The sequence below is a fragment of the Mugil cephalus genome, chromosome 2 (genome assembly GCF_022458985.1).
Source record: "Mugil cephalus isolate CIBA_MC_2020 chromosome 2, CIBA_Mcephalus_1.1, whole genome shotgun sequence".
Taxonomy (NCBI): Eukaryota; Metazoa; Chordata; class Actinopteri; order Mugiliformes; family Mugilidae; genus Mugil; species Mugil cephalus.
The window spans coordinates 29010929-29038296 of NC_061771.1; the positions used below are offsets into that span (position 1 = coordinate 29010929).

The 27368-nt window shown below is 43.1% G+C and overlaps 1 protein-coding gene across 1 annotated transcript in view; it reads right to left on the minus strand.

Moving 5' to 3' along the window:
* Positions 1–12838: 12838 nt before the first annotated feature.
* The window catches only part of lcor (ligand dependent nuclear receptor corepressor), a 99366-nt gene continuing 84836 nt past the window's right edge, over positions 12839–27368 (minus strand). Inside the window, exon 7 of the mRNA XM_047577253.1 lies at positions 12839–27213. Within this exon, the coding sequence (XP_047433209.1) occupies positions 26085–27213 (1129 nt within the window). The 3' untranslated portion in view covers positions 12839–26084. The remainder of the gene's footprint in view (positions 27214–27368) is intronic.

The window sequence follows — 27368 nt, forward strand, 5'->3', positions numbered from 1 at the left end:
CAGCAGCAGGGGGCAGTAAGTTCTCCACACCTGCTCGCGATGGTGCCGGTTTCACCTGCGCAACACACACACACACACACACACACACGGATCCACTCATCTTTCCTCCTCTTTCGCCTCCTCGCCTCTGGTTTCCTCTCCTTATCTTTTCTCTCTGTTCTCTCCTTCTCCTCTCACTCACTCATTCGTCTTCTCGGCTCTTCTTACTCTCACGGTTCATTGTTCTTCTCCCAGTTTTCTCCCTTTTTTTTGTTTGTTTGTTTATGTTTCCTGTCCGACGTCCTTGCCCTCTTGCTCCACTCTTCCTCCTCCCGTGTCTCTTTCTCATCTTTCACAGCATCTCAGCCTCTCTCTCTCTCCTCCTCCTCCTCCTCCTCTTCTTCTTCTTTGTCTCCTTTCTCCGGCACTTTTGTGCAGCTTTTCTATGTAATTATAACTCGTCTTAAATCCTAATTTTTTTGTCCCCCACTCCTTCCCTGCACATTCTTCTACTTTTCTTTCCTTAATGTATGCGGTTCTCCACTTATAGCTTTTTTTTTTTGCTTTCTTCGCCCATGTTCTTATTTACATTCCCCACTTCTGTGGGGGGAGAAAAAGTCCATCGCCTTCTCATTCTTTCTTTCATTCTTCTCTCCATCACCTTCTCCTCAACACGCACTCCTCTTTCACTCACTTCCCTTTGATCGCGTCTATCAGTTCCTTTATCACCTCTTTCTTCCTCTCCTCCTTTCTTTTCGCCCCTCCCCCCCCCCCCCCCCCCCCCCCTCCATCCCTCCCTCCCTCTGTATTCTCCCTCCCCTCCGCTCCTCTCGTGCCGGTGTCTCGGCCGTGGAGCAGATGTCGTTTTATTGATATGATCATGGTTAGTGGTCTCCAGGTGCTCATCGGATCCACCGCGCAACCTCCTGCAGGCGGCTCGACACGCACACGCACGCACACGCACGCACGCGCACGGGTGCACGCGCGCACGCCCCGCGGCTACTGCATCTCAAAGATACAGAGGGCATCGAGAGGTGAAAGGAGGGGGGGGGGGCATGAGATGAAGACGAAAGGGGGGATGAAGACGCTCAACAAATTTAAGATGAAGGGGTGTAAAGAACAGAGGGAAAGATGGAGGGAGGGGGAGGAAAGACGTTATGAAAGGAGGTTTGGGGGGAGGTTGGAGAGATTGGGGCGGGGGGGAGGAGGGTTGACAGCGCCAGAGGCAAACTGAATATTTCAGGCATTTGCTAAAAGAAGTTGAAACTACCAAGGTGACCTGGGAGGAGTTGCTGCTGCTGCTGCTGCTGGAAAAAAAAAAAGAGAGAAGAGAGAAAGAACTAGTGATAGTGAAAAGATTGTCCCCTATAGAACAGAGTTTCAATCACTTTCAATTAGATTTGACCTTGTTGAACGTTTGCTCCGTCTCTTTCTTTCGGTGTCAAATTAAGTTGCGAATGAGAGGTTTTCATTTAGTCTCCTGAAAAAAAAAATGAAAAGGAAGGGGAAAAAAGAAGTTTAATTTATTATTTTTATTTGTGTGTGTGTGTGTGTGTGTGTGTGTGTGTGTGTCACGGCCAAATAAATTGCGGAGGAGCGGAACATGAAGGTTTGACCGAGGCTGTGAGGTCTCCGGGTTCTTCTGCCACAGGAGGAAGTTTAATTTATTTCTTATATTCTCTTTGAGGTCGTGTTTTTTTTCTTTTCTTTTTTTTTTTTTTTAACTTTGAAGAACGTGAACCGTTCTTGACAAACGTGAAACTTAAAATAGGCCAAATTAATTTTCTGTGAACAGAGTGAGAACGTGAATGGAACATTTATTTATTTATTTTCCCATTTGCACCCAAACTGTGAATACGACTTATCGTCACGTTTTAATTTTATATTAATTTGATGGCTCCTCAAATTAAATTCATCACTTGAGTGACTGTTAAAATAGCTTCTCGTTCCCCATTTGCATAACTTAGCGTATTAGCATATTTTCACAGTGATCACATTAGCTAGAGGAGGTTTATGGAAGTGGCAAAATAAAAAAATAAAAAAGATTTTTACACTCTTTCGAAGGTTAGTTTTCTTTAATTTATTTTTTTTATACATTGTGGAAGAGGGATGGAAAATGTAAGATCTCACTTGCTGTGTGCATTACAGTCACTCTTTTCATGGTTATATTTAATTATTTTTATCGATAAAACTATGGTTTGCAGATGCCCTGAGTATCATTTTGTTGGGAAGTTCGCAAAGATGTTAGATACTATAAGTAAAAAAAAAAAAAAAAAAGACAAATATGTGAATGTGGGATGGAATTACAAAATCCCTTTTCCTCTTTTATTTTCCCCTGGTTTACTGCTGTAATCTCACTATAATTAATCCTGAATAAAATGAGGTCAGCAGCACATGAAAGGAACCAGGGCTCACTAAGCGGTGCCATAGTTTAGTGACATTAGGACTTAGGGTGTGATATCAAACGCTTCGCTGCGTGCAGTGATGTGCAGGTTCAGCTACACAAGCAACTTTTTATATTAATATTTTGATATTTTGAACATCTTTGTTTTTACTGCATCCTGCTGGGGATGACTGCTGCCATCAAGGGGTGTCATTGCCATGGGGTGGGGGTTACATGTCTAACATCCACATGAATGAATGTCAGGTCCAAAAGTTCCCCAGAAGAACCCTGAATTGTTTTATCTCCTTCTTTTTGCATTTATACCAACATTTTTATATTGTTTATTCTATTTTTTACCTGATTATTTATCTTTTACACAGTCCTGCCCCTATGTATGCGGTTGCAAACTGCAATTTCCCCATTGTGGGACAAAATAATGTTTTTTCTATTCTATTCTATTCTATTCTATTCTATTCTATTCTATTCTATTCTATTCTATTCTATTCTATTCTATTCAGATGGTTAATGTTATTTACTTCTCAGTGGTCATAATGTTGTGGCTGATCGGTGTATATTCAGTATATATACACTATCAGGCCGGCGTCTGACACTTTGACATGAAGCGTCGTGTGGTTTGCAGCGGTTATCTATGGCTACTCTCCAGAATAAATACACACACTGAGCCTGGGACGAACGGCACAAAGGACGAAGCCTGATGAGGCCTTTTTGAGGAGCGTGGAGATTTGGAGGAGGAGGGTGGAGCAATGGAGGTTAATCAGTCCCGCAAAATCATACCATTCATTACAAATGTTGTCATGTTCAATTCGTCATGCAACTTTACGCTTCTTTTTCAAGGTTGCAGTATTACATTTTTATTTGTTATTTTTTTGGTTCATGATGGTATACTATCATAAAATAGTACAATACCGCGCACTGAGGCCAGTGCCAGCCCCCGCTTCACCAGCACATGCTGCTACTCATTCTCTATTGACACCGTTTTGACTTGTTTCATGGTCACCTCGTGTCTTTTCAGCCGCGCCTATTGTGGCAGGCGCTCACCGAGTTGATATTTTGAAAGACGCCATTGTCCCCTATGGTTGCGCTCTGGATGTCTTTCAGTGTCACACCATTGTTCGCTAGCTACCGCCATGTCGCGGATGCTCGTGCTGTTGATGCGAAAAGTTCTGGTTCTACACACTGGACGGTGATGCGACGGCTGCTGCCTTGTGTATTAATGTCATGTGTTTATTTGACTGAAGTATTTGTGGATAACTGAAGAGACCGTAGGGCGGTTTTCAGTCGTCTGCCCTCTGTGACCCGGCTCTGCCGCCGCTGTTAATTAAAAATCCACAACTATGGCCTTTATTCAGTCTGGGACAGCTCCAAGTCCTTGTATCTCTGTTATATGTTCTGTTGGCCCTGTTTATTACTGACCTGACCAAGTTCCTGCATGTGTGTGCTCATCATTTTATTGCTTTTATTGCATTCGTACGGTATATCTAATCTTTACCATTCATCTGTACACTGGTCATCCCTGTCTCTTGGTAGTCTAGTCCAACCACAGGTGCACAAGGGCCAATTTTAGGCCCCATGAAAAAGAAAATCATACTGGGCTGAAGGGTCCGTTTACCATTCGTTCATTTGAATTTTAGTTTAGACCTGAAACTCAATAAAATTGACTTTTATTTACTGTTAAATTTAAAAATTTTAAATATTTCCATTTTCATGTAGAAAACTCAAGGTCAACGACCTTTATATTATCACTCTTCCTTATGAGGTAAAACTAAGTCCAAGAAATTTATGTACAGACGCCTTCACGGCCTAACGTCACTGTGTCATCACAACGTTAGCTGGAGGCAAAACAGAAGGAAGCTTGAGACAAACACAGTCACATTTAAACGTAAAAATGTCGTCTTGTTGTATTTTTAGCTGCAAAAACTGAAAAATCAAAAACATCACTGTGAAGTTTTATCACATGCCAGCCGCTGACAGTCGTAGACAAGTTTGGTTTGGCTTCGGTGATTAAAAGAAAGGACTGGAGTGAGACAATGTGCACACTTCATATCAGGTCAGATTAATTTGTAATGCATCATCAGCTTCAACCTGGAAAACGTGGCTAAAATTTCATTAAGTTAAATAACTTATTTAGGGAATTCTTGTTACACGTTAATGCTAATGATAACTACAAGCTAACGTAACATTGCATGTTTCACAGGTCTCCAAGCAGAAGTTGCATTCACAGTGACTTCACTTGCTTCTTGTGATATCTTTGTAGGTTTGGTGAATATAGTCTCATCAGTCAGAGTCAACTTTTTAAAATAACACTCACGGGCTCTGGGAGTGAGTGTAGTGTATTCTCTAAAATATGCGTTTCCCTCGTCCAGTCTTGCCAAAACAGCCCATTTAAATACGCTAACTGGTGTTTACAGGCTATAGTGTTTGAGATGTTTGGCATCCAGTTAAGCCCCGCCCCTCAAAAAACGTCACATTGGTTACAAACCGTGAACGGGTCTATAAGAAATACAAGAAAAACACATGCAAGGTGAAAGTGATACTGTATTTTATAACGTTAAAACATCTTTTTGAACATAAGAACATAAATGCTGATACAGATACACATCATAACAACATTGTTTACGCATGTACAACTACAGACATTAGGCCACTGCCTGTGGTGCTGAATGAAGCAGCTACTCTCAGCGTTCATGTAGCGATGGACCTTGGATACACTGTAGATCATATATGTAATCAGCTTGAGAACTTGGACCCTGGTCTGGTCTCCATGGCCCAGTAGTCTTCAGCAGCTCCCACATAAATGATGACGACAGTTTCTGTCCTTCTGTGTGTCGTACAAATAGGTTTGATACATACTGGAGGCATCCTGCTGGTTCCTGTGAGATCAGAAATTGCGGCGACCCTGTTATTGTCAGGCACTTTGCAGCTAAACGTGTGATTGGTTGATGTAGGATGTAAGGAGATCCTCATTTGTTAGTTAAAAATCCATATTATGGTAAAGGTTACATATATGTACCTAAAGCCGAGTTAAACCACTGGGTTCTTGGTCATTTTGCCTTAAAATCAAAGTGCAAATGTTTTAGGATATCTCTGCAGACTGTGTTACCTTTCAGTGGATTCAAAGACGTGCATGGTTTCTCTCGTGCAATCGTCCATCAGGTTGTCAAAATACACCGATCAGCCACAACATTATGACCAGGGAAGTCAATAACACTGACCTGATCGTGTGATGTTCAAGTCGATGTTCTGCTGGGAAACTTTTGAACCTCGTGTGGATTTTTCTTAGACATGTGGCACCCACCTACACCAGACCAGGCACCCCCACCCCATAGCAACTCATTAAAAAAAAAAAAAAACATATAGAACAGCACAAGGAGTTGACCTGGCCTCCAAATCTGTCTCAGAGAGGACCCAAAGGCCCCCACCAGACACCACAGGACCCCCTCAGAAGGGCCATGCCTATTCTCTGATGAGTCACAACTGCTTCGGAGGCACTGGGGAGACCTAGACAATCGTGTCTGAACACTCTTTTCAAAAAGTTTTTATTTGTCTGTTGATGTATAAGGTTTTCTATGTAGTTTGATCTCGAAATAGCTCAACCAACCCCCCGGTCACCATAGAAACTGTGATTATGATTGTAATGCCTGAGTGGTTTGCTCATCGGCATTGTATAAAATCACCTCATAGTTTTATCTTATAATTGCTTAAAGTCCTCTTAGCCTTTTCCGTCTAAATCCCAGATATATAAGATGGCTGATAAGTTACTGATCATTGACCGATAATCAGGACTGTTTGTTAACGCGCTAATTGATAAACTGTTTGTGGACTGTGCAACCGGCCTCCGGAGCTTTGCATTAATAATTCATCTCGTATGCATGACTAGAGGGAAACAGGCAAGTTCACACAGTCAGATCACTGCAGAGAAGATAAACAGAACGGGATTTAAAATGTAAATAAGACTCTTTTTTTCTCTCTCTCTCTCTTTTTTTAAAGTAGGTTAACAGCGACGCGAGTTACGGTGATTCACTCTTGACCGCACGCCGGTTTTCCCGCACAAGAGCTTGTTAGAAAGCGCCGTCTTCTGTGTGTCGCAGCTAAGCGCAGCTCAGACAGGCCCGGGGAGAGGGCCGGCATGGGGCTGCCGCTGAGTCTTAATTGAATGGAGCTGATGTGGTTCCATTAATCAGTAATGGGGAGCCTTGCTGGGCCTTGCCACCACACGGCGCAGCGGGAGGGGCTTCTGATGGGGCCTCTGACATTTTCACAGCAGTCACTATGTGTATGAAAAACAGACCGAGCGCGGGGGGAAATGTGTTCCTGTCTCAGGAGTAAAGGTTGGAACGAGGAGGATATTTTATATCAAATGTTTCTACTTGTGCATTTTTCTGTGGCGCGCGTTTCTGTCGCGCTCGGCGCTGAAGGACACAGTGTGAGCCGCTAAAGCTTCTTATCGCAGGGTTGTTACCTTTGCATTTTTGCTCTGTGGTCTGGTTTTGCTCACAATAGGAAGATAGGCATCGGCACAACTGGTTTAACTGCTGCTGCTAGGACTTAAATGTCTAAACTTTAGGACTGCTGCTGACCACTTTTAGTTTTAGTAGATGAATGCTTGGACTATTTCCGAGACCTCGATTAATCCGTTGGTTAATTCCACTATTAATCTTTTCTGCAAACATTTTCAACAGCAGCTTTTAAGAGTCAAGATGACCCTGGACTTTATCTGTTGACAGTCAAAGTGCAGATTTTAATCTTTCTGCAGAAACGAAGAACAACAATGCTAGCTTCGAAGTCGGACAGCTGCAGCAAGTTAAGCTTTGCGTTCATTTCTGATTTAATGACCATTATCTGTTGCTCCCGGGTGTCTAATTGGTTAGCATGTTTGACTCTGCACTTGTGCACTGACTAAGGTACAAATATACACTTTCTCTATGATACATTATCACCACAGTGGAGTTTTTGTACTGGTAGCGGGATGATGTTAACGTAAGATAAGATAATATTTTATTGATCCCCATAGGGGAAATTCAAATGCTACAGCAGCACAAGTCAAGAAAATAAATTAAATAGGACACAGGCAACAATCAACAAAGACACCACACAAGAACAAAGTGACAACAGTTGTGCGTAAAGTGCGGTCAGAGCTGTGCGCTGTGCTGGACCGACTGAAGCGTTCAGTTCTGCGCCGGGGTGGGACGATCCGCTGGCTGAATGAGCGGCCCATCAGCCACAGCTCGTCGTGCAGAGGGTGACAGCGAATGTCCAGTATTGCACAGATTTTGTGCAATACATTAATTGATTAAATCCACTACCCTTGACACTCAGGTGCTTAGATGAAAACTTTCTATGTGCAAGGCCCGAGTCACTATCACTGGCTTTTTCATGTTTGCAGTAAAGATGGGACAAGTATGTAATATTTTTTAATAGAATCAGCTGCTTTCAGATATCCCAGTTAATTGGAACCGGAAGCTAAAGCCCAGTGGATACAAACTGCAAGTCTGCACACCTGGTACAACAGTGGCTCCCAACCATTTTTCCTTGGAGCCCCTCCTACTTGTGTCTCAAAAAAAGCAGGGCCCACCCAACCCAACCCCGTCCACAAACAGACGCCCCATCGGACCTTCCAGAGTATAATACATAAAATATATTGTACATGTGGGGACACACGCGATACTGGTTAAAAACTGGTGGCGAAGCAGGTGAAAACTGATGTTGAGCTCAGATCAGACGAGGTTTGGGGCATCCCCTGTGATCCCTGGTTGGTTCCCTTCGCCTGTTGTTACACAGACTCACGCTACATTGTTTACTACAGTATATCTTGCCATTAGCCAGGTTTACATGGAGCAGATCAATGAAAGCATCAACCGACTGATTAAAGATGGAGGTCTCTGGTCTAATCAGCAGCAGCTGCAGCTGTTTTTACAGTTTTATTGTTAAAGCAACAGCTTGATTCGGAGTTTTGCTGTTGTGTTGGCTTTATAGTGGCCAGTCTTCAAGGTTTTCCTTTTTTTAAACAGTTCAGAATTTCTATTTTTTCTGCCGTCTAAGCTTGTTATTTAACTCCAATGGCTTTTTGTTGATCATAACCGGCAATAATTATTTCCTGTCTATCTGCAAAAGGTTGCAATGAGCCTATTTGCACTGAATTCTGCGTGTTTGTTTTTTTTAATGCACTGCTAGATCCTGGTGATGTCGATCAGTGAGTCCATCTTGGTGTCGTCGATATAGAGAAGGCTGCTAATGGTAGCACCATTCCCTCAGTAGCGGTATCCGCTCCAGGCATTAGTCTGGGGGTTCAGTGACTTGTGCAACTGACTTTAAATCATTTTCCAAAAGCATTGATGGGCTGTCCCTTCTCTACACTTAGCTGAGCGGTTCTTACCATAATGTCGACCCCGTCACACCTCTGCACCACACATCTGATGGTGTCAAACAGAATAAAGAAGAAGGTACGAAATTCCACTAATTCACTTCTGACGAGGCCCACCTGTTAATTGAAAACTATTCCAGGTGACTGCCTCATTAAACCGAGCGAGAGAAGTGTAAGAGAGTGAATTCTGACGAACTCTGAGCAGTCGCAGAACACGTGACCAGTAACAACCATTACATGTACATACTACTGTTCAAATTCGCTGTATATACTATATACTGATATATACATGTATATACTATTTTTATTCCGAAGTCTTATTTATGTTGTACAGTTTTTCTATTTTTGCATACATTTTGATTTCTTATGCTTATTTATTTTATTTCCTTGTACCATTGAACAATACATATATAGGGACCAAGATAGGGGTTAGGTCATTTTGTAGTGGTGTCCGAAACCTTAGTGATTTAATTGTGTGCCCTAAATAGGTGACTCAAAATTTCCCATAAAGCCTTGCAAAATGTGATGGTCACGCAACAGGTGGTGGATATCCCATCATGCATTGTGTCTCTGGTGGCTAGTGAGGCACATTTTACCATTTTGTCGCAAAAACATGAAACTTTTCTTTTCATCACACATATTTGTTTGTAAATACTGGATAACCAGGGGATAAGGGATTAGGGAGTGAGTGAACGATTTTGGACACAGGAATGAATGTAGTCAATGGGGGTCCTTTGGCCACGCCCCCATTTGGGTGATAACGAACCCCATTGTTGGGTTGGTAAACACAAATCCCCCCCTAGTTAGTGTTTATTTGTGTTGCTAGCTTTTGTTGGCCCGACAGTGAGTGAACTGGCTAACGTTAGTCGAGCAGACACACGTATAACGTCGTTGCCAAGCGACAAACGGGGGAAAAAAATAGGGGCTGCATGTCCTTACTGATGGAGAAATGGGTGAACGACCCCACTCAGTGGCCGGAGGTGTCACACCCAGACATTTACTCCATTACCTCAGTGAATCTCCAGGTAATAAATGAGAACTAGTAATCAGTCAACTCACAATCATTCCATAATGTTACATGAATTAATCATGACCTAAATCCAGCATGAAGTTAAGCCAACGTTTAATGTTTAATTAAAAAAATGCTTTACGGTAACGTAACTCTGCTCTGTCGTTACCTACTGTCATTTCAGTTCAGCACCGACATTCACCTCTTTGACTTTTTGTAACATGAAATTCAGTTCAGTTCAGTTTTCAACATTATAACTATATATTATAACATAACAGCTGTGACGACTGACATTAGCTAACGTTAGCATCATAATTTAAAGTGATTTGCTGTACACATATCAACTATTGGTCCCACGGCTTTGCCTTTTTGTCGACACGTTTTATGGTGCAAAATCTCAACAAGTCTTGTCTTTTAAATTGCAACATCTCCTTTGTTTTAACCCATAAGAGGTCAGTGACGTAGGGTTACTGTCTTCAGTGGGTCGAGGGGAGGGGCCTCTGTGGATCATCCCACAGATTCTTGATCGGTTTGGGACCTAGTGAATTTGGAGGCCAGGTACAGGGCGGTACATGTTTAAATAACATCAACATGAACGAACGCCCAGTCCCCACATCCTGCGAGAATGGACCAAGATCCACAGAGTCAATGCATGACGCCACGACGTGAAGCTATTTCAATATCGTTTTAATAAAAAGAGGACTAGATGAGAAAAAGGAGGTCAGACCTCTTGGAGAGAATGAAATCTCCAAATATTAACACTCACTATACTCATTCAGTCAGACACAGAGTGTGGGGCAGCCATATATGTGCAAATGTACAGAGCAAGAGAGAGAGAGAGAGAGAGGGAGGGAAGGAGGGAGGGAGGGAGGGAGGGAGTCCTTTTGGAGCCTTAGGCACAGTGTGAGAAATAAATATTTGATGGGAGGATGACCTACATCCTGTGCCCTGAAAACTTATTTGTCTTTTTCTGCTTCCTTCCAAGACTGAGGCCTCCGTCTTTCCTCGAGCCCTGCAGCAGGATAAAAGGGACAGAAACAGAAAGAACGAGAGAGAGACTTGTGTAAAAAAGAAAGAGAGGAAAAGAGGAAATGAAATAGAGAGCATTATGAGAGGTGAAGCGGAGGGAGAGGATAAATGTTCAGTGGAGATGTCGTTCCTCAGAGGCCACGGAGTCAAATATAGTTGGCTGTTAATAATGTAATTGGTTGAATGAACGCCTCACGGCTCCGCGGCTAAATAACGTCGATGTGAATCATAACGACACAAGCGGAGATTTTTTCCTTAATGGCAGAAATAGAAAATAAGAGGGTTGGGAACAGGAGGACTACCACTGCCTGGTTGTCCACCCCCGCGCGCCTTCATTTGAATGCATTAAACATAGGCTGGTTTTAATCTTAGATAAAGACTGACTAATTGATTGGTTAAAATTACAAGGTGCTCCAATTTCTCTCCAGGGTGGAGTAGCACAGCCCTTTATCCCAGATCAGCGTGAGTGAATATTATTCATATATATTTTTTAAACGATTTCATGCTGTTAAGTTTGATTAACCTTCAGTGGCTTTTGTTTAAATGGAAATACCCCATTGCTATTTACACCGATCGGACATAACATTATGACCCCTTTGTGACAATTCCGTGTTCTACTGGGAACCCATAGCAATGACACTCCATCCCCAGCAGTAACACAGAGAAACTCAAAAATACATGAAGAGGAGCACAATTCATTACATCCCAAGCTGATCAAGTATGAATGAATAAATGAATGATGATAACTTTATTTCATTTACCTTTGAAAGTGAACCAGATCAGTTAATTTCAATATTTTTGATTTTATGAATAAGAAATATTAAAGTATTGAAAGTGGTTATAGAGTACATTTATAAATATTTCCCCAAATCTCTGCACAATAACTTAAATACGTTCATATTAATGAACAATAAAGGATGTGGAGTGATTTATGGTCTAGAAAGTGTTTTGCAATACCTTTGTACAGTTTGTTTTGTACATGTTTTGTATGAGACGTTACTCCGACCAAAATCACAGTCTCTTTATCCGATTAGATAATGCAATTGGAATTATTTTTTTTTTCTCTAGCATATATATGCTTAATCGGACATATTGAAAGGACAGGGCTGTGTTGCTGTGAGACCCTGGAAGAAAAACATCCAAGAAAGCCGATCGCAGAAGAAGAAGAAGGTAAACAGAGCCGGCAGTAGAACCGTCTGAGGGATACGTTGGTTTTTGTCAAGCGTCTTGAGATGATTTGTATTGTTATTGGCGCTATATAAATAAAACTGAATAGAACTCAATTTAATTGAATACGTACGAGAATAAAAAAATATTACTATTGTTTGAAATTCCGGTCTGCCGCATGAACGAAACTTGTTTATGATATGACGTAATAGGTCGACCAGAAAGCGGGCCATGTTAACATGGTATTAACAGGCTGAAAAGACACATATCGCCACCTAGTGTGGAAAAGGAGAACATGTTCCCGTTAATTATTCGATTTTCTCCGCTGCATGTAAACTGGGACGAGGACTGTAGTCAGAAAGTTGAATTTTGAGCATAGCTCGATTAAGCTCTGCATTTAAACACACTGAATCTCAAATGGCCTGTGTTCATTCTCTGATGAGTCACAACGGTTTTGGAGGCAGAAGGAGACCTACACGCCATTAGGTCATAATGTTATGGCTGATCGATTCATCTGAAAAAGGCTGTAATGAGTCCATTTGCATAGTAAAAGTATCAATCAGGCAGCTGAATGAGAGGAATGCAGGGATCTTAGGGTTAGGTTGAGCAGGGAGGATGGTTATAGCATGTAATGTGACTTGACAACAAACCGCAACAGAAACTGTTGATCTTAGCTACACAGAGACCAACCATGAGGGCCGATGCCTATATTCATTCTTGATCACGGTTTTTATGATACTGGCCATTTGTTCTCCTGTCATAATTAAATTTAAATTCAGTTTGTGTTGACTTGCTGCGGTGTTTAATCTTTCATGACCTTTTCCTGACTCGTTAACCCAGGGAGGAAGTAATAACCAGCGAGAAGAGATGAACTCAGACGAGAACGGTGCTATTTTCACAACAAAATTTATTAGAAGAATAGTGGTTTTGAAAAGAAGGTTCTAGCATCCAGTGAATACTACCTTACACAACATTACAGCTGAAATGTGTGGCAAAAATGGCAATTTTTCTTTTTTTTTCTTTTTTTTGGGGAATTTTCTTTTTTACCAAATTGAATATAACATAACCAGTAAAATATTTTACACATGCACAAAGACAGATCTAATCAGCGTCGCTTGATGTTTAATGCAAAATGAAGTTTAAGAAAAAATAAACAACCGGAAAAAAAAGAGAAAGCGGTCGAAAATCAAATCGTCTTTCGTCTTTTTGTTAAAAAAGAAAAAAAAAATCACAGACATTATGAGACAATTCATTATTCATTAGCCCAAAACATAAAATCAGATTTTGCATTCAAAACAGGGATTGCGAGAGAAAGGGAAAACTAAAATAGTGCGTCAATCAAACTAAAAACCAATCATCGTGATCCTTGTTAAGTGCTCATTTACATGGACATCAATAATATAAGCCTAGAAGAATAAAAGTTCAACTCACAAGGTACAAAATTAGAACAAAAAAAATTGTACATAAATAAAACTACAATATGAGAAAAATATTTTTTAAATTATACATTTTTTTGTCAAACTGTAAACAGTAGATATTGAAAAATGAGGTCCATTGGGGTATTTGGAGAAACTGTGTGTAAGTGTGTTAGTGTATGCATGTGTGTGTGTGTATTTGTGAGAGGTACAGTCCAGGTGGGACCGAACCGTGAAAGGGGGCTTGAGCGTCCTGAGCATCGGCACAGCGCCCCCTCTAGGGCCCACTGGACTCGAGGAATGAGGTATATCGTCAAACCCAAAAAAAGAGAATCTCAACGGAAATGAGGAAAGAGAAAGCCCAGCGGGCCCCGCCGCGGGGCGTCCAGCCACCCGTTAAGAACCGAGGTGAGATCTACGAAATATACGAAACCTCCGCAGGACAAAAAAAAAAAAAAAAAAAACCATAACCGAAGAAAACCGAAGAGGTTTGTTGTTCCGTCCAAATTAAGAGTCCAACCCCCTTGGACATTTCTTGCATCTACCCAAATATCACAAGCCATCTCCAAAGCCAACCAGAGCTATCGCTATGACAACGAAGTCACTACCGAAACCAACGTCAGGAATGTAGAAAGTAATCTTAAGAGCTCCTACGACGTGAAATACAACTTATTTTTACACAGTTCTCACTAAACATCACTGATGTCGTTTGTTGTAAGAGGTACAAAATTTAGGCAAAAACCCACACCACACCTGTCGTCCAGACCAGGCAGACAAACAACTGCTATTGCGCGACTAGCTGTTAGCGACGAATGGACTCAGGAAGTGTACAAGCGACTGCTGACATCCATGGCTCCGGCTTTTAGCTGTGTGCAGCAAAAACGCGGGAGAAACTGCTCAGCGGACCGTCCTACGAGCCTTCTGCGGGTTTGGTTACACAAGCCGTGGCACTTGACGCAAGAACAGAGCGCTAACAAGACCTCAGTGGTTTCCGAACTGAGAAGATTGACATTCATAACATAGTGAAGTATCTAAAAAAAAATACAGGATAGAGACAGCGAAAAAAGAGATCCCATGAGCAGAGCCCAAAAAGAATACTCGGAGGGAAAGGAGAAAAAATAAAAAACTGCTTCTGATCGTTTTAAGATTTTGGCTGGAAATAGTTTTCATAGAAACAGGCTAATGACAATAAACCATAGTTAAGGTTGAGCACTGCTAGGCCTCGGTGTAGATTAAGTACCTGAATAAGAGTGAGAGCAGTGTAGTCGGGAGGTGGGGGGGGGGAGTCCCTGAGGGTGTCTGGGTAATGTAATTTGGGTCTGTGAGGCGCCCCCAGAGAGAGGCATCATCTTCTACAGACGGTTAGGATCCGTTCAGAGATGCAGATCTTCAGATTTGCACAAAAATCCACGGAGAAGATTCGTGTTCGTAAAAAAACGAAAACAAAAAAAAAAAAAAAACAGCTCAGAGGCTAAAAAATACGGTCGGACAACTGAGAAAAACCGAAGAAGCACATTTTTCACATTTCTTCTGACACAGCCACGCAGGTTCACACTCACACACGCTTTTTATTTTTTTTTTAATCTCTTTTGTTACTTTACACGAGGGGGAAAAAAAATAAAAAATAAATGATTGCAAAAGAGCTTTAGCCAAAAAACCACTACGAAAGCCGCTGCAGTGACGAACAAACACCTTAGGTGCGCCTCCTTATCAGAAAAGGGATTTTTTTTTTCTTTTTTCTCAGGGGCAATATTTTATATTCAAAAACATCAGAATCTGTCCTGCGGACAACATCCAAAAACAAAGCGCTTTTTGATTAACCAGTCTCTTCAAACAAAAAGGACTGATACGAGGGTATGTACACCAGCATGCAAAAATATCAAGAGGGTCAGCGGGGGGGGTTCGACGGAACCGACCCCCCAGGAACGCATGAGGAGGCAGACGCATCTTCTAAAGACTTCACCGTCCGTCGGGTTCCCCCACTCCCACCCACCCCCCACCTCCCCCGAACCCCAACCCCCTCCCTCCACTTCCTTCATTTCAAACAGTCTTTACGTTTCGAGACATAAAAACACACAAACCGTTCCTCCCCAGTGCCTCCAGTATACAGTTCCACCTCACCTGTAGAAAAGACAGGTGAGGGTTGATGGGTAAAGCAGTTCTATGTACATCCTGAAGACACCCCCCGCCCCCCCCCCACCCAACCTCCCCACCCCCCCGGTGTGACTCTCGCGACCAAGTCATCTTCATAAATATCCTGTCTTTACAGTGTCCACTTTATATTAAAAAAAAAATTTAAAAAAAGAACATCCCACCACCACGACCCCCACCCCCGAGTTTCACAGAATCAGGCTCGAAAAAGACTACACCTACACAAGATCCTAGTTTCGTTACTTCTTCCGTTAACGAAAGAAGAAGAAAGAAAAGAGAAAAAATAAAAAATAAAAGAAACTCCAGCCCCTTCGCCCTATGCTACATCGTGGGAAAATAACAAGCAAGAAACGGAGTAAGAAAACGAACACCAAAAGCAACAGAGTGGGAGTGATTTCACCGAACATACTGCACTGGACTTCTGTATTGTATCCCTGAATCATCAATGGAAAAGGCTCGTCCTCTTCCTTCTCAAGATATAAGTATATGACATTAGAGATTTGTATTTACATATGCATTTGTGTTTGTGTCTTTGTGTGGGGCTTGTATAGGTATATCTATGTGCACATATAGAGTCATTTTTATTCATAAATATGTATAGTTAAATTAGAGGTTTGTTGTGTTTGCGTTTTTTTTCTTTCTTTTTTTTTTGTTTTACATTCAGTTTTTAACAAAGAAGAAAGAGTAGATAGAGGGGGAGGGAGGGGGGGGGGAGAAAAGGGAACAGAGTGTAGTTTCAAGTGTTCCACGGAGTTGGCCTTCGTTTCTTTCAGCAGACCCACACTTACAAACAAAAGGTTCAATTATGCCCCAACCGCCCCCACCACCACCATACACGATGGGGGGGACACAAAGAAAGTGAAGGTTTCCTTTTTCGTTAATTGTCTTAAAAGGAGCTTGAGGACGCTGCATGGGGCTGCGAAAGGTTTGGAGACCAACGACGTTCACAAGTCAAAAACAAAAAAGTCAGAACAGATATGGGCGTTCAAGAAAATAATAAATAAAAAAATACATAAAAGCTATGGAACCAGCAGCGGGTGCTACACGCTGCACTGGTAAGAAAAGCAACGGTGGGGGAGGGAAGGGGGGGGGGGGCAACATGAAAGTGCCCGGGAGATGAGTGTTCATGAACAGGATCTGACAATATATGGAGGTTATCAAGGTTACATGAATTTCTTTTTTCTGAGGTATTCTGTGTTGTAAGTTTTTTTTTTTCTTCTTTACATTTTTGCACACCAAAAAAAAAAGAAGAAGAAGAAGAAGATGGAAAACATCATCAAAGACTGAAATAAAGAACAAACACTCAGCGTTACTTTCCCGTACAAGTATTCAGTCAAAGCGCTCGTTTTTTTTTGTTTTCTTTTTGTGTTTCAAGCAAGCAGCTTCTTCTTAATTTTGACATTGTGGGAAGGCAACAGTCCAAGTCTTGTAAGTTAGATCTCTAGAGGGCCAACGAGGTGGGCCTTTAAGTGAGCTCTGCATGAGCCTCCCCTGCAACGAGTTATTCAGATTTACAATCCTTGCTGTTTATAAAGCACTGAAAAAGTATTTGGCTGAAAATAACAGACGATTAATAAAAAAAAAAAAAAAAAGGCTTTTCAAATACCCTTTTAAGTGTTGTTCCTGCTTTCAAGAGTTCAGCCAGATGAGTGTCAGGTATTCCACAAATAAGTTTTGCAAGTTAATCTTTCTGCTCTGTTTGAGGAGATAATGTTTGTCTCACGTGGCAAACTTCCTGTCTGAGGACGAGGGCGCCGATACCCACCCAGCGAGTGCCGGCCTGTCTGACCCGGCTATCGATCACGACGCTCATGAGCCAGCGTTGCTCTTTGGCTCGGCTATAAATACGCCGGCCGGCGCGGTTCTGCGTGTGGACGTCGCAACTCAAGGTAACAGAGAAATGTTGTGCGGCTGTCAAAGATTCAGGAGACGCAACTCGAGATAGAGAGAGAGAGAGAGAGAGAGACGGCGAAGAGATGCTACACGAGGATCACGGAAACACACTCCGACGGAAATACGGCTGATTGTTAATTTATCTTTTTAAACACAGAAACCGAAAGTCAAACCCAATCACCCTAAACCACGAAAATAAGAGATTGGAGACATGGTACAACATTAACTGACGCCACGGGTGAAATGTCAAACATTTACCAAACGTACTGTATGTCAGTGTGTTTGTTTCCCTAGAAAGACTCGATATTGCAGCGGAAAAGCTCAAAATAATATGCATCTCCCCTCACGGGGAGGGGAGGGGGGACATTGGCAAAGCCTCTGTGAAAAAAAAAAAAATAAAATAGAGGATGAGAGGTGAGTGACCTGGGCTGCCTGGGAACAACCACATCCCTCCTGGGATAAACGAGGCCCTGTCAGCTCGTGGGATGCTCAAGCTCCACCGGCCAAGGATGCCGAGAGCCCGACATGCAGCAAGGGAGCAAAGGTGAAGGGAAGGGGAAGGGGGGGTTTATGAGTTTTTCATCAAAGAAAGTGACAATAAAATCAAGCCACCATTTAGAGAAGTGCGGGTTGGGATGCACGCCCCTACCCTACCCTTCCCTTCCCTACTCTACCCTACCGTACCCTAAACTACCCGGGCCGTCTACGGCAATGCGCCGGAACGCTTGTCGAGTGACAGGACAATTAAGACTTGACGCATCGCGATGGTCGGCCGACAACCTGACAACTCCTGAAGCCTGACGTGGCGTCTCTCCGAAGGATCGCCCGAACATTTCCCAAACCGGACCTCGAAAGAGTCCGTGAGGCCTAGGGACCTAGGGACCTAGGGACAGCCTTGTGCAACCGACCGACTCCTCCTCTGCACCTGAGAAGATAACCGGGCAGGGTCCTCGTCACATGCCGAGGCAGCAGGGACGAGAGAGACCCTCTCAGAGACGAGCAAAGGTCTGCATTCGCTCTGCTCAGGTGGACAAAGAAAGCGCAATCGACCGGAAGCGTTCGCAAGGTTCTGCAACGTCGTGCACAAAGCACACCGGACAAAACCTTAAGTCGTCCACGCGTTTGATTTGGAACGAGTTCCGGTTCTGCTAAATCACGACCCCCGACGCTTCGTACTAGACATAAAGTAGCGGCAGCAGAGCAGCAGAGACCAGCTGGTCCACGTAGGTGGCTCTAAAGGGCCAGACACACCTCCACATGGGAACAATGCTGCAAGATTGTCATGGCAACACACAAGGGCACCTCAGATCTCCTTCACAAAGCCCTGACTTGTATTTTTTCAACGTTTTCCCTTTTAAACTTGCATCCAGCCTGAATAATATTTCTGTCCCTAAACCCCCCCCCCACACCCCCTCCCTCTGTCTGTCTCTGTCTTATGAGGTGTCTCGGCACCTTTTAGCGCCGTGTGCCAAAGCGACGCTCGCTCGCGAATTTCAGTTTCCATTAAATGCTCGATGTTAAACTGAGGCGTGGGGGTGGGGACGGCGACCTTCAGCGGCCTTTATTCTTTTTCCGCTTCGCTCAGATTTTCTTCCTCGCGCTCCCCATCCACCTCCTCAGACCGCCGCGTCTGTCTGGCCGTCTGTCCGGCCGCCATCTGCAGGGAGGCTCGCAGGCGAGGCGGAAAAGGGCGAGACGTCCGCCGACACCGCAGGCTCGCCGGAAGGCGAGAACAGCCAGTGTGAGAAAATCTCTTGCCTGCGAGGTTTTTTTTTTTTCTTAAGCTGACACATTTGGCCCGAATCTCACGTGACACTTCTGCATGGACGGAGGAATGTTGCTCTGCGACCGGGCGCCTTAAGATAACTCGTGATTGAGGCGTCAAACCTTAAAAGATTAGTTTTGAGATCGTGATTGGTCTTCAAAAAGGCACTCTCGATTCAACTGATTGGAGAACGGGTTCGCGCACAATCACCTGTCCTGTAACACCATCGGCTCGGAACGTGAGCCAAGACGGCGGCACGGGCCCCAGTTAGCAACTTAAGAGCGCAGTCTGAAAACAGGTTTGGCCTCGAAAATTGGGGGGGTTTAACTTAAGGGGCTGACTTAAAGGCTTAGTCATAAAAGTCCTCATCTAGTTTCACACTGATACGTGAGAAATCATGACTCAAACCATCAGCTTTTAACGAGAGAGCACAAATCTTAGCGGCAGAGTGTTTTTTTTCCTTTTCCAAATTTCTCATTTTTAGTAAATTGCAACCAAGGGGATTGAAGGTGTCGGTCGTGTTGATTGCTGCAGATCAGCATCCTTCCAGAGGCGTGTCTGGCCTTTAAGATCCGTACCCGGCTCCAGCTTTCAGAGCCCGCCTGCAGCCGAAGTGACTGCCTCACAAATGCCTTTGACATTTATGAAACTTGGCGCTCCGCGGCGAGAGGAGGCAATGCGCACTTCTTATTGTTTAAAACCGGATCGCAAAAGACGGACACGTGGCGGTGCACGCGTAGTTAAAAGATCCTCCACCACGTCCGACAGGAGCCTGTTAACGCAACCTTGGATTCATTCTGAACAAGCCACGGCTCTTTTGCACGCGTTGTTTGGCAAATATCGTGCTGCGCTTTTGTCCAGTGTTTGCTCGCAGGTCGAAATGTGCGATCGGCGAAAGCAAGCAAACAATGAGTGAGAAAAAAAAAGAAAAAAAAGACAAATTCTACCTGACCTTCAACTTGTTAATCGCATGAAAGGTTTGTGCTTCTCTTCTTAGCAACCTCACTTTTGATTTTGTCCATGCGATTAAAAAAAAAAAAAAGAAAAAAAACCCTCTCAGTCACTAACTCTCTGCGTTAACACAGACAGACACGACAACCCCGCGCTCGTAAAAGGGTTTTTCGAAAAACATCTGTAAGAAAAAAAAATAACAGCAGGGCTGCAGAGAGCATCACAGGCTGGTCAGTTGTAAGAGAACAACTGTCGGGGTGGATTTTTTCTTTTAACAGAGAGAAGAAAAGAAGTCGGGGGAACAAAACAAAGTGGCTTTCACAGAGGCAGTGCCTGCAGTGTCCCAACGTGCCAGATCAAAATCAGCCAGCGGGGCTGATGTTCTGCAAGCTGTGGACAAAAAAAACTCACCCACCTGCTTCTAAAAGAGACACGGCAGACTCCGGCTCCGTAATTATACATATAACCCACCCACACATAAGTGCGGCTACCTGATGAGGAGGGAGTGTGTGTGTGTATATATATATATATGTGTGTGTGTGTTGCTGTATTATTCGCGTCGTGTCTCTCTAGGCGCGCGGTTGTGTGTGCGCGTCGCTCTTCCACGGCCGTATGTGCTAGACTCGAATACAGCGTCGTATTCATGGAAACCTGGATTCTGGCTTTTCAAGAATTTTTTTTTTGTTTGTTTATACGAAGAAACAAAGAAAGAAAAAAAAGAGTAAAAGAAGATGCCATCAGAATAACAACAGTACGAACAACAAGACAATTCATCAAAATCTGTTCCTGTTGGTTACATCTAAAAATCTGGAAACAAGCCGTACTAAAAGTCCTGATTCTTCTCGTGTGTGTTTGTGTGCGCGCACATGTTTGTGTGTGTGTGTGTGTGTGTGTGTTTCTAGTATACAATCAGCTGCTTCGAAGTGGTCGGACCTGAGGTATAAATGACAACCAGATATGCAGCGTGACAGAATAAGAAACAGGAGGAACCTCTCTGCAGAGAGGAGCATGGCAATCATATACATTATGGTTGTTTCTTTCCTGGTAGCCCGCTACGCCGCGCACCACCCCGACAAAACCGGATGGCACGCGACGCCGCGTCCGTTAGGTGAGGTTACAGTAGTTGCTGTTCGACATATTTTTTTCTTTTGTCGCGTTTTTTTTTTTTTTTGACAGTTTCTCACTCAGAAGAAAAAAAAAAGAATAAAAATTAGAAAATAATCAAATAACCTGAAAAGCAAATTGACTGGCTTACCTGAAGATGCAAAAACAGTAAAATAAATAGATACATATTCATAAGTATATAGCTTTCTTACATTTCATCATATTAAGGTACATTTTTTTTTACTGTGCGTGCTGCGTTTTTTTTTGGGGGGGGTGTAAAAGGTTTTGAATAGAATATGTTTCTTTCAGAAAAGATAAGCAGATAAAAAGGAAGGTTAACTTGTCCACCTGTCCCACAATCTCCCCTCTGGGTCTCTGGATTTCTCTGGGTGTGAGAAACATACATTTTTTGTTTTTGTTTAGTTTTTTTCTAAAAAAAAAAAAAGTCAAGTTTCAACCTGGAGTTACATTACGAACAATAAACCAAAAAAAAAAACAAAAACCTTATTCTCTCCGAAACCGGGGCGGAGACTCGCCGCCTCCAGGGTGAAACCAGACGACTGAATCCCAAAATGTTTTCAAATCGGTTGCTCACACACTTCTGTGAGGTTTTAAAAAATAACAGAAAGGAAACGAAAAAGAATACCTGAAAAAGTGGTAGGGTGGCAAATATTGGTCAGTCAGACACTTGAAGGGCCCCCTCCTCTCTTTTCGCAAGAGGAAGGCGAAACAAAGAAAGAAAGAAAGAAAAAAAAAACAGATAATAAAAGAAACTAAGCAGGATGATACTATATTTTCCCAGAGTATCAGCTATCCCTTTGCCAAGCCCCCCAGGTAAGGGATACATAAAAGTACGAGGCACAGAAAGGAGTCAGTTCTGAGAATGAGGTATAGTGCTCGGCCTGTGCTGACCGAGCCGACGTGTTGTTAATACACGTACATACATCCGTCTGTCTCTCTATGTCTGGATGGATTTACGTACGTGTGCACATGCGCGCGTCTTTAAATATAGTACAGGTAGTTAAGTGTGCGCTGTTTTCTTCATTTTTTTTTTTTTTTTTTTCCGACTGACAAATATTGCTGCCCCTCCCATTGGCTGGATCCTGAGACTTTACAGTACTGAAGGCTACTGTTGCAATGCCGGCGTCAGAAAACGACTGCGTTTCCGACGCAAGCAGCGTAAAGTGAAAAAAATTTAAAAAAAAGTGAAATGAAATAAAAAGACAGAAAGAAATAATAAAAAAAACAGTGTTAAATATGAGTTTCTTGTTGATCACTTCCGGTTTTCTTGAGTTTTGAGAGATTCATTTCACTTCACTACATTCATTACGTTACTGAGTGTTTCGTGGTATACGTGTATAAATAGATGCTATGTTCTCATACCTATAATATATATAATATGAGGTTTCTTCAAGATAAAAAGAAAAAAAGAAAAAGAAAAACAGCGGTGAGACTCGGTTGCAAGGAGGAGGACTTTTTCGGACAGGGGGAGCCGTTAACCACATGAGTGTGAACAATCAATAGAACCACAAAAAAAAAAAAAAAAATTAAAATAATCAAATGGAATGAAATAAATATATACTTTAAATGGCATGCACCTCAGTAGATAAGACCAGGCTGACAATGGGAACTATTTCCAAATATAACCTTTTAGCATTTATAGCCGAAAACAACGGTGATGTTCATTTGGAGACAACTTAGAGATGCGTGTAAATTCTACACACAAGTTAGTTAGTTTGGCCGTCGAGGAGTCGCCCCTCTCAGGGGTGAGTAAGTCTTAAGTGCTGTCGGGAGTTTTTATCCATGCAATCCTGTGCATTAAATGCCAATTACATTATGTTTATACGTAGATTTTCTTATTTATTAGCACAAACCCATGCTTTACATGCATTACATGAAATAAACTAATGGGCACACTGCCAGATTATTCAGTGGGGGTGGGGGGGTGGGGGGGGGGCATGGTGAGCTCGTATTTGTAAGAAGTGCTTCAGGATCAACACGCTGAGGCTCTCGATCCTGCTTTGACTTTTAGATCAGTGCATTGTCCTTCGCCTGGTCCAACTCTGTGCGCGCAGCAACAATTTTTAGACACTTCACGTGCTCGGCATCGTGAAAGTGTTGGACGCATTTGATGCATGACGACACCCCCCCTCCCGGTGATATCAGCCGTCCACCGTCTCCTCTGGAGCTTTAACCTTTGGCCTAACGAAGGAAGCTGCAGAGTTTAAGCTGGATTACCAATGACCACGGACGGGGGTCTAAGATTGTATGCAACAGGTAGTAAATGATTCTAATTTTAATTAGATTGTGATTAATTCATAATTTGGTGGGGCGTTAAATATATGTGGCTCAAAACAGTGATTAATTACTCTCTACATAGTATATGCATCGGCCAAATCCCCCAAAATCAGCCAAAAAAAAAAACAAGTGGTGCATGCCATTTTTTTTCTTAAAAGAGAATAATAGTAATAAAAACAAATTAAATAAATAAATGTACATTACATTTCAAAAAGGAGTGAATCATCATTTCATCTGAGCAGAGAGTTACAATTCTCATGTTAAAAGTTCTCACAGACTGGGTGAGCACCAGGCAGTGTTAGGAGCGAAGAGCAACATTTAAGGGGGAGGGAAAACAACGAGACGACACTACACAAAACTGAACTGATTTTTTTTTCTTTTTTTTATCAAGCTGTCAACCTTTTTTTTCTTCTTTTTCTTTTTTTTTCAATCGTGGAGGTAATTGAGAGGAAACGTAAAGAGTAGTTTGGGTCCAAGCTGCACCGTTCTGAAAGTCTTCACAGAGTAAAGCTTTTTTTTCTCTTCTTTTTAATTCCATCTCTCTTTACTTCCTCGTCTTCCTTCCCCTGCTCCTCATCCCCTAAAGAAAAGCTTCACTACGACTTTCCTCCTCTCTTGTGTTTTCTCGTGTTTTCGAAAAAGTGCCGTCTTAGAAGTTTAGCGCCGTTAAAGTTAAGTCCCCAAAAAACGCAGTGTCAGTGTCTTCTGTTCTTTGTCTTGTATCATTTATCTGCAATGGCACTGCCATATCAATCACGTGGCCGTCCCGCAGACAGAGCAATTAGCTAGACGCTGTCTTGTCCACGTCTCTGTCTGTTATAGGTCCAACAGGAAATGACCCTATTTGTGACCCACGTCATCTGACTCAGTTACCCTGAGTTAAAAATGAGGAGAAGGAACACAGAGAATCATGGATTGGCTTTTACATAGTCATAATAACTTATAATATATTAAAATCTGCCTGTCCCTCACATATCGACTGCCCCTCCTAACTGCATATTACCCACCCACCACCACCACCACCCACAAAAGGAACTATAAATGCGCATTGTTGTAGTAAACTGCCTTTAAAACTGTCTTTGAATTTGAGGGAGAAGGATTTAAAACTTAGTTTGAACTAGAAAAGAAAAAAATTAAAACAAAAAAAAAAACAAAAAAAACATCAGCAGTAAGTTGTTATTAGCTAGAAAGCTAAAAAAATCATTAGCTCAGGCTAGTTAAGAGCCTTCATAGGAGATAGATAATGAACTGGGTAGCAGCACAGTTTCACGTTCTGATCCTAACAGGCCTTCATCCAATAAAGATCTTCACGAGGGGGCGTGAGCTCACTCTGGTCACCACGGGGGGGGCAACTTGCAGGCGGCTCCAGCTTTCCAGAATCAGCAGTGAGAGACAGATGGAGGTCCATGAGGTAGCATTCCGCCTTAAAAACAGCTGATCCATAATCAGATTACCCCTTAACTTGTCCCTTGGCGAAAAAAAAATTATAATAAAAGAAAAAAAGGGATAAAGAGCCTCCCGCATCTGAATATGAATCAGCGTATGCAGGCGATGTGCACCTCTGACCCGATGCAAGGTTGCGACTGGGCTTCAGAGACAGACCATAATAAGTGCATGATGCATGGGCAACAATGCCGAGGTAACCTGGTCTGTGAGCGCCAGACCCAAAGTGTAGTGCAAAAGAAAGCAAAACAAATCAAACGAAAAGATAGTGGAAAAAAAAAAAAAGGTCGATTATAGAAGTCAGTAGTGTCCACGAAACTCACAAACATGCATCCCTGAATGACTTTTGTGTGTCTTTTCTCGTTCAAAGAAAAAAAAAAAAGAAAAAAAAGAAAGAGGACGGGTTAATCTTGCTTTTGTCCACACAGAGATTAGCAGAAATTTTTAAGGAGGAAAGAAAAGGTTTGCAGTTAAAGCGTCACGGCTACCTGGCAATAAGAGAATGGGTTTGATTCAGAACCCTATTGAGGAATATCAGTGGCATGATTATACCTTACAGTTGGCTTCAAATGTAATAGAGAGTTCACTTACCAATTTTCAGCTAGTACTCCATGAGAGAGGGGAGTGGTAAAGGGACTAATTTCTCAGTTTTTTTAAAGTTAAATTTCAAACTTCCCCTCTTTTTTTTTTTCGCCCAAAATTGGAATTGTCCGAAGCCCAAACTGCATTTATAAGCAGCAATTGTTCAGTTTATCAAGTTCATAAAAGAGGGGGACGGGGACGGGGACGGGGGGGGGACTGGGTTCTTGGGCTGGGGATTATCAGCATGCTTAAGGAAATTTCATTAATTGTCATTTAACTAATGTCTTTATCTGCATTTGTCGAGCCCCCAGATATAAAAGCTAAACAAATGCTTTTACAGCGTCGTCACATGACGCCTGTTAAAAACCGTCCCGATTAGTTGTTTTCTCCAGTTTGCTTTTAAAGAATCCTCCTCATTTTATCCCTGCGTTTGTGCTCACCCAGATACTGCAAAGTAAATTGGCACAAATAAAGCCCCATCTATCTTTCAAATTATTTAAGTCATTTGACTGAGGTTTACATGTGTAAGTCGTTTAGTCGATTGGTTTGAAATTGTCATCAATCTCTTCTTTGACATTGTCCTTGAGCTCGGCAGCTGCCAGGGGCTGGCCGTCGTCTCGTGAGGTTGCGGTGTGCGTGTTCTCCGACTCGGTTGGGAAATCCTGCCCTCCTGCTTCCATCTTCATCATCAGCTTGAGCTTCTTCTTTGGGGGGTTCTTCAAGGTTCCCATGCGCTCCTTGACCTTGTACTCCAGGGTGCTGTGTGGGATCCCGTACATGTTCTGTGCCTTGGACACGCTCATCTTTCCGCTCATCACTACTGCTATGGCCTCCTCTAGGATCTCACTGTTGTACTGGCGGTAGCGGCCCCTCTTCTTCCTTGGTTGCTTAGAGTTTGGGTCCCCTTCCACGTCGGAGATGGAGTATGCTGGACCGGAACTGGAGTGGTCCAAGTCGGAGCTCCAGTAGTCGGCTGCCCCGTCCAGCAGGCTTCCAAGGCTTCCTCCACGGCGGTTCTGCTTGGGCAGGATGGCTCTCAGCTTCCGGCTCAGGGTGTTTTCCCCATGGCCACCACCCCCAACCCCCATGGCACCGTAGCCATACAGCTCAGAAGCATGGGAATCCCAGGAAAGATCCATGCCTCGAACTTGGGGGATCTTGAGGTCGACGGGGGGCGAGTGGCCCTGGTCTCTCTTTCCATCACTGTGGTGGTGTTGGGCCTTCGAGACCTGATTGTGGTGGTGATGGTGAAGGGAACTCTTAAAGGAGAAGGCTCCGTGGTGGTGATTCTCCAGGAATGTAGGCAGGTCTTTGAGGTCGCTCAGAGCTCCACTGGCTTGCTTTAGCTTCATCAGGCTTTCAAGGTGGGCTTTGCTTCCCCAGAAGGACGAAGCACCCTTCTGGCCAAGCAAGGAGTGGGTCTGCCCGTGATTGAGCAAGCCGGCGGACTCCAGATTAGCCAATGAAAGAGCAGCAGGCTGGCTCAGAAGGCGGTGCTTCTGGCTGAGGAGCTCTTCCTTGATACGCAGCGAGCGGGCCAGTGGAGGCTTGAAGGTGTTGGAGCCCACGTAGTTCTCCCTCAGCCCGTCCTGCAAACTTCTCTGCAGCAGACCGTCCTCCTCGTCCACCTCTGACAGGGCTTGTTCCACTTTGAGGGAACGTCTGGATAGAGAAGAACAAGAAGAGAGTTTAGGGCAGGGCTGTCACAATGTCAGATTTCCTCTTCACGAATGTATCATCTTTGATAGCCTGCAAGACACCATGCCACTGTTTTTACTGTGATAATTATAACGGTTTGTTGCAAATTTTACTTTATA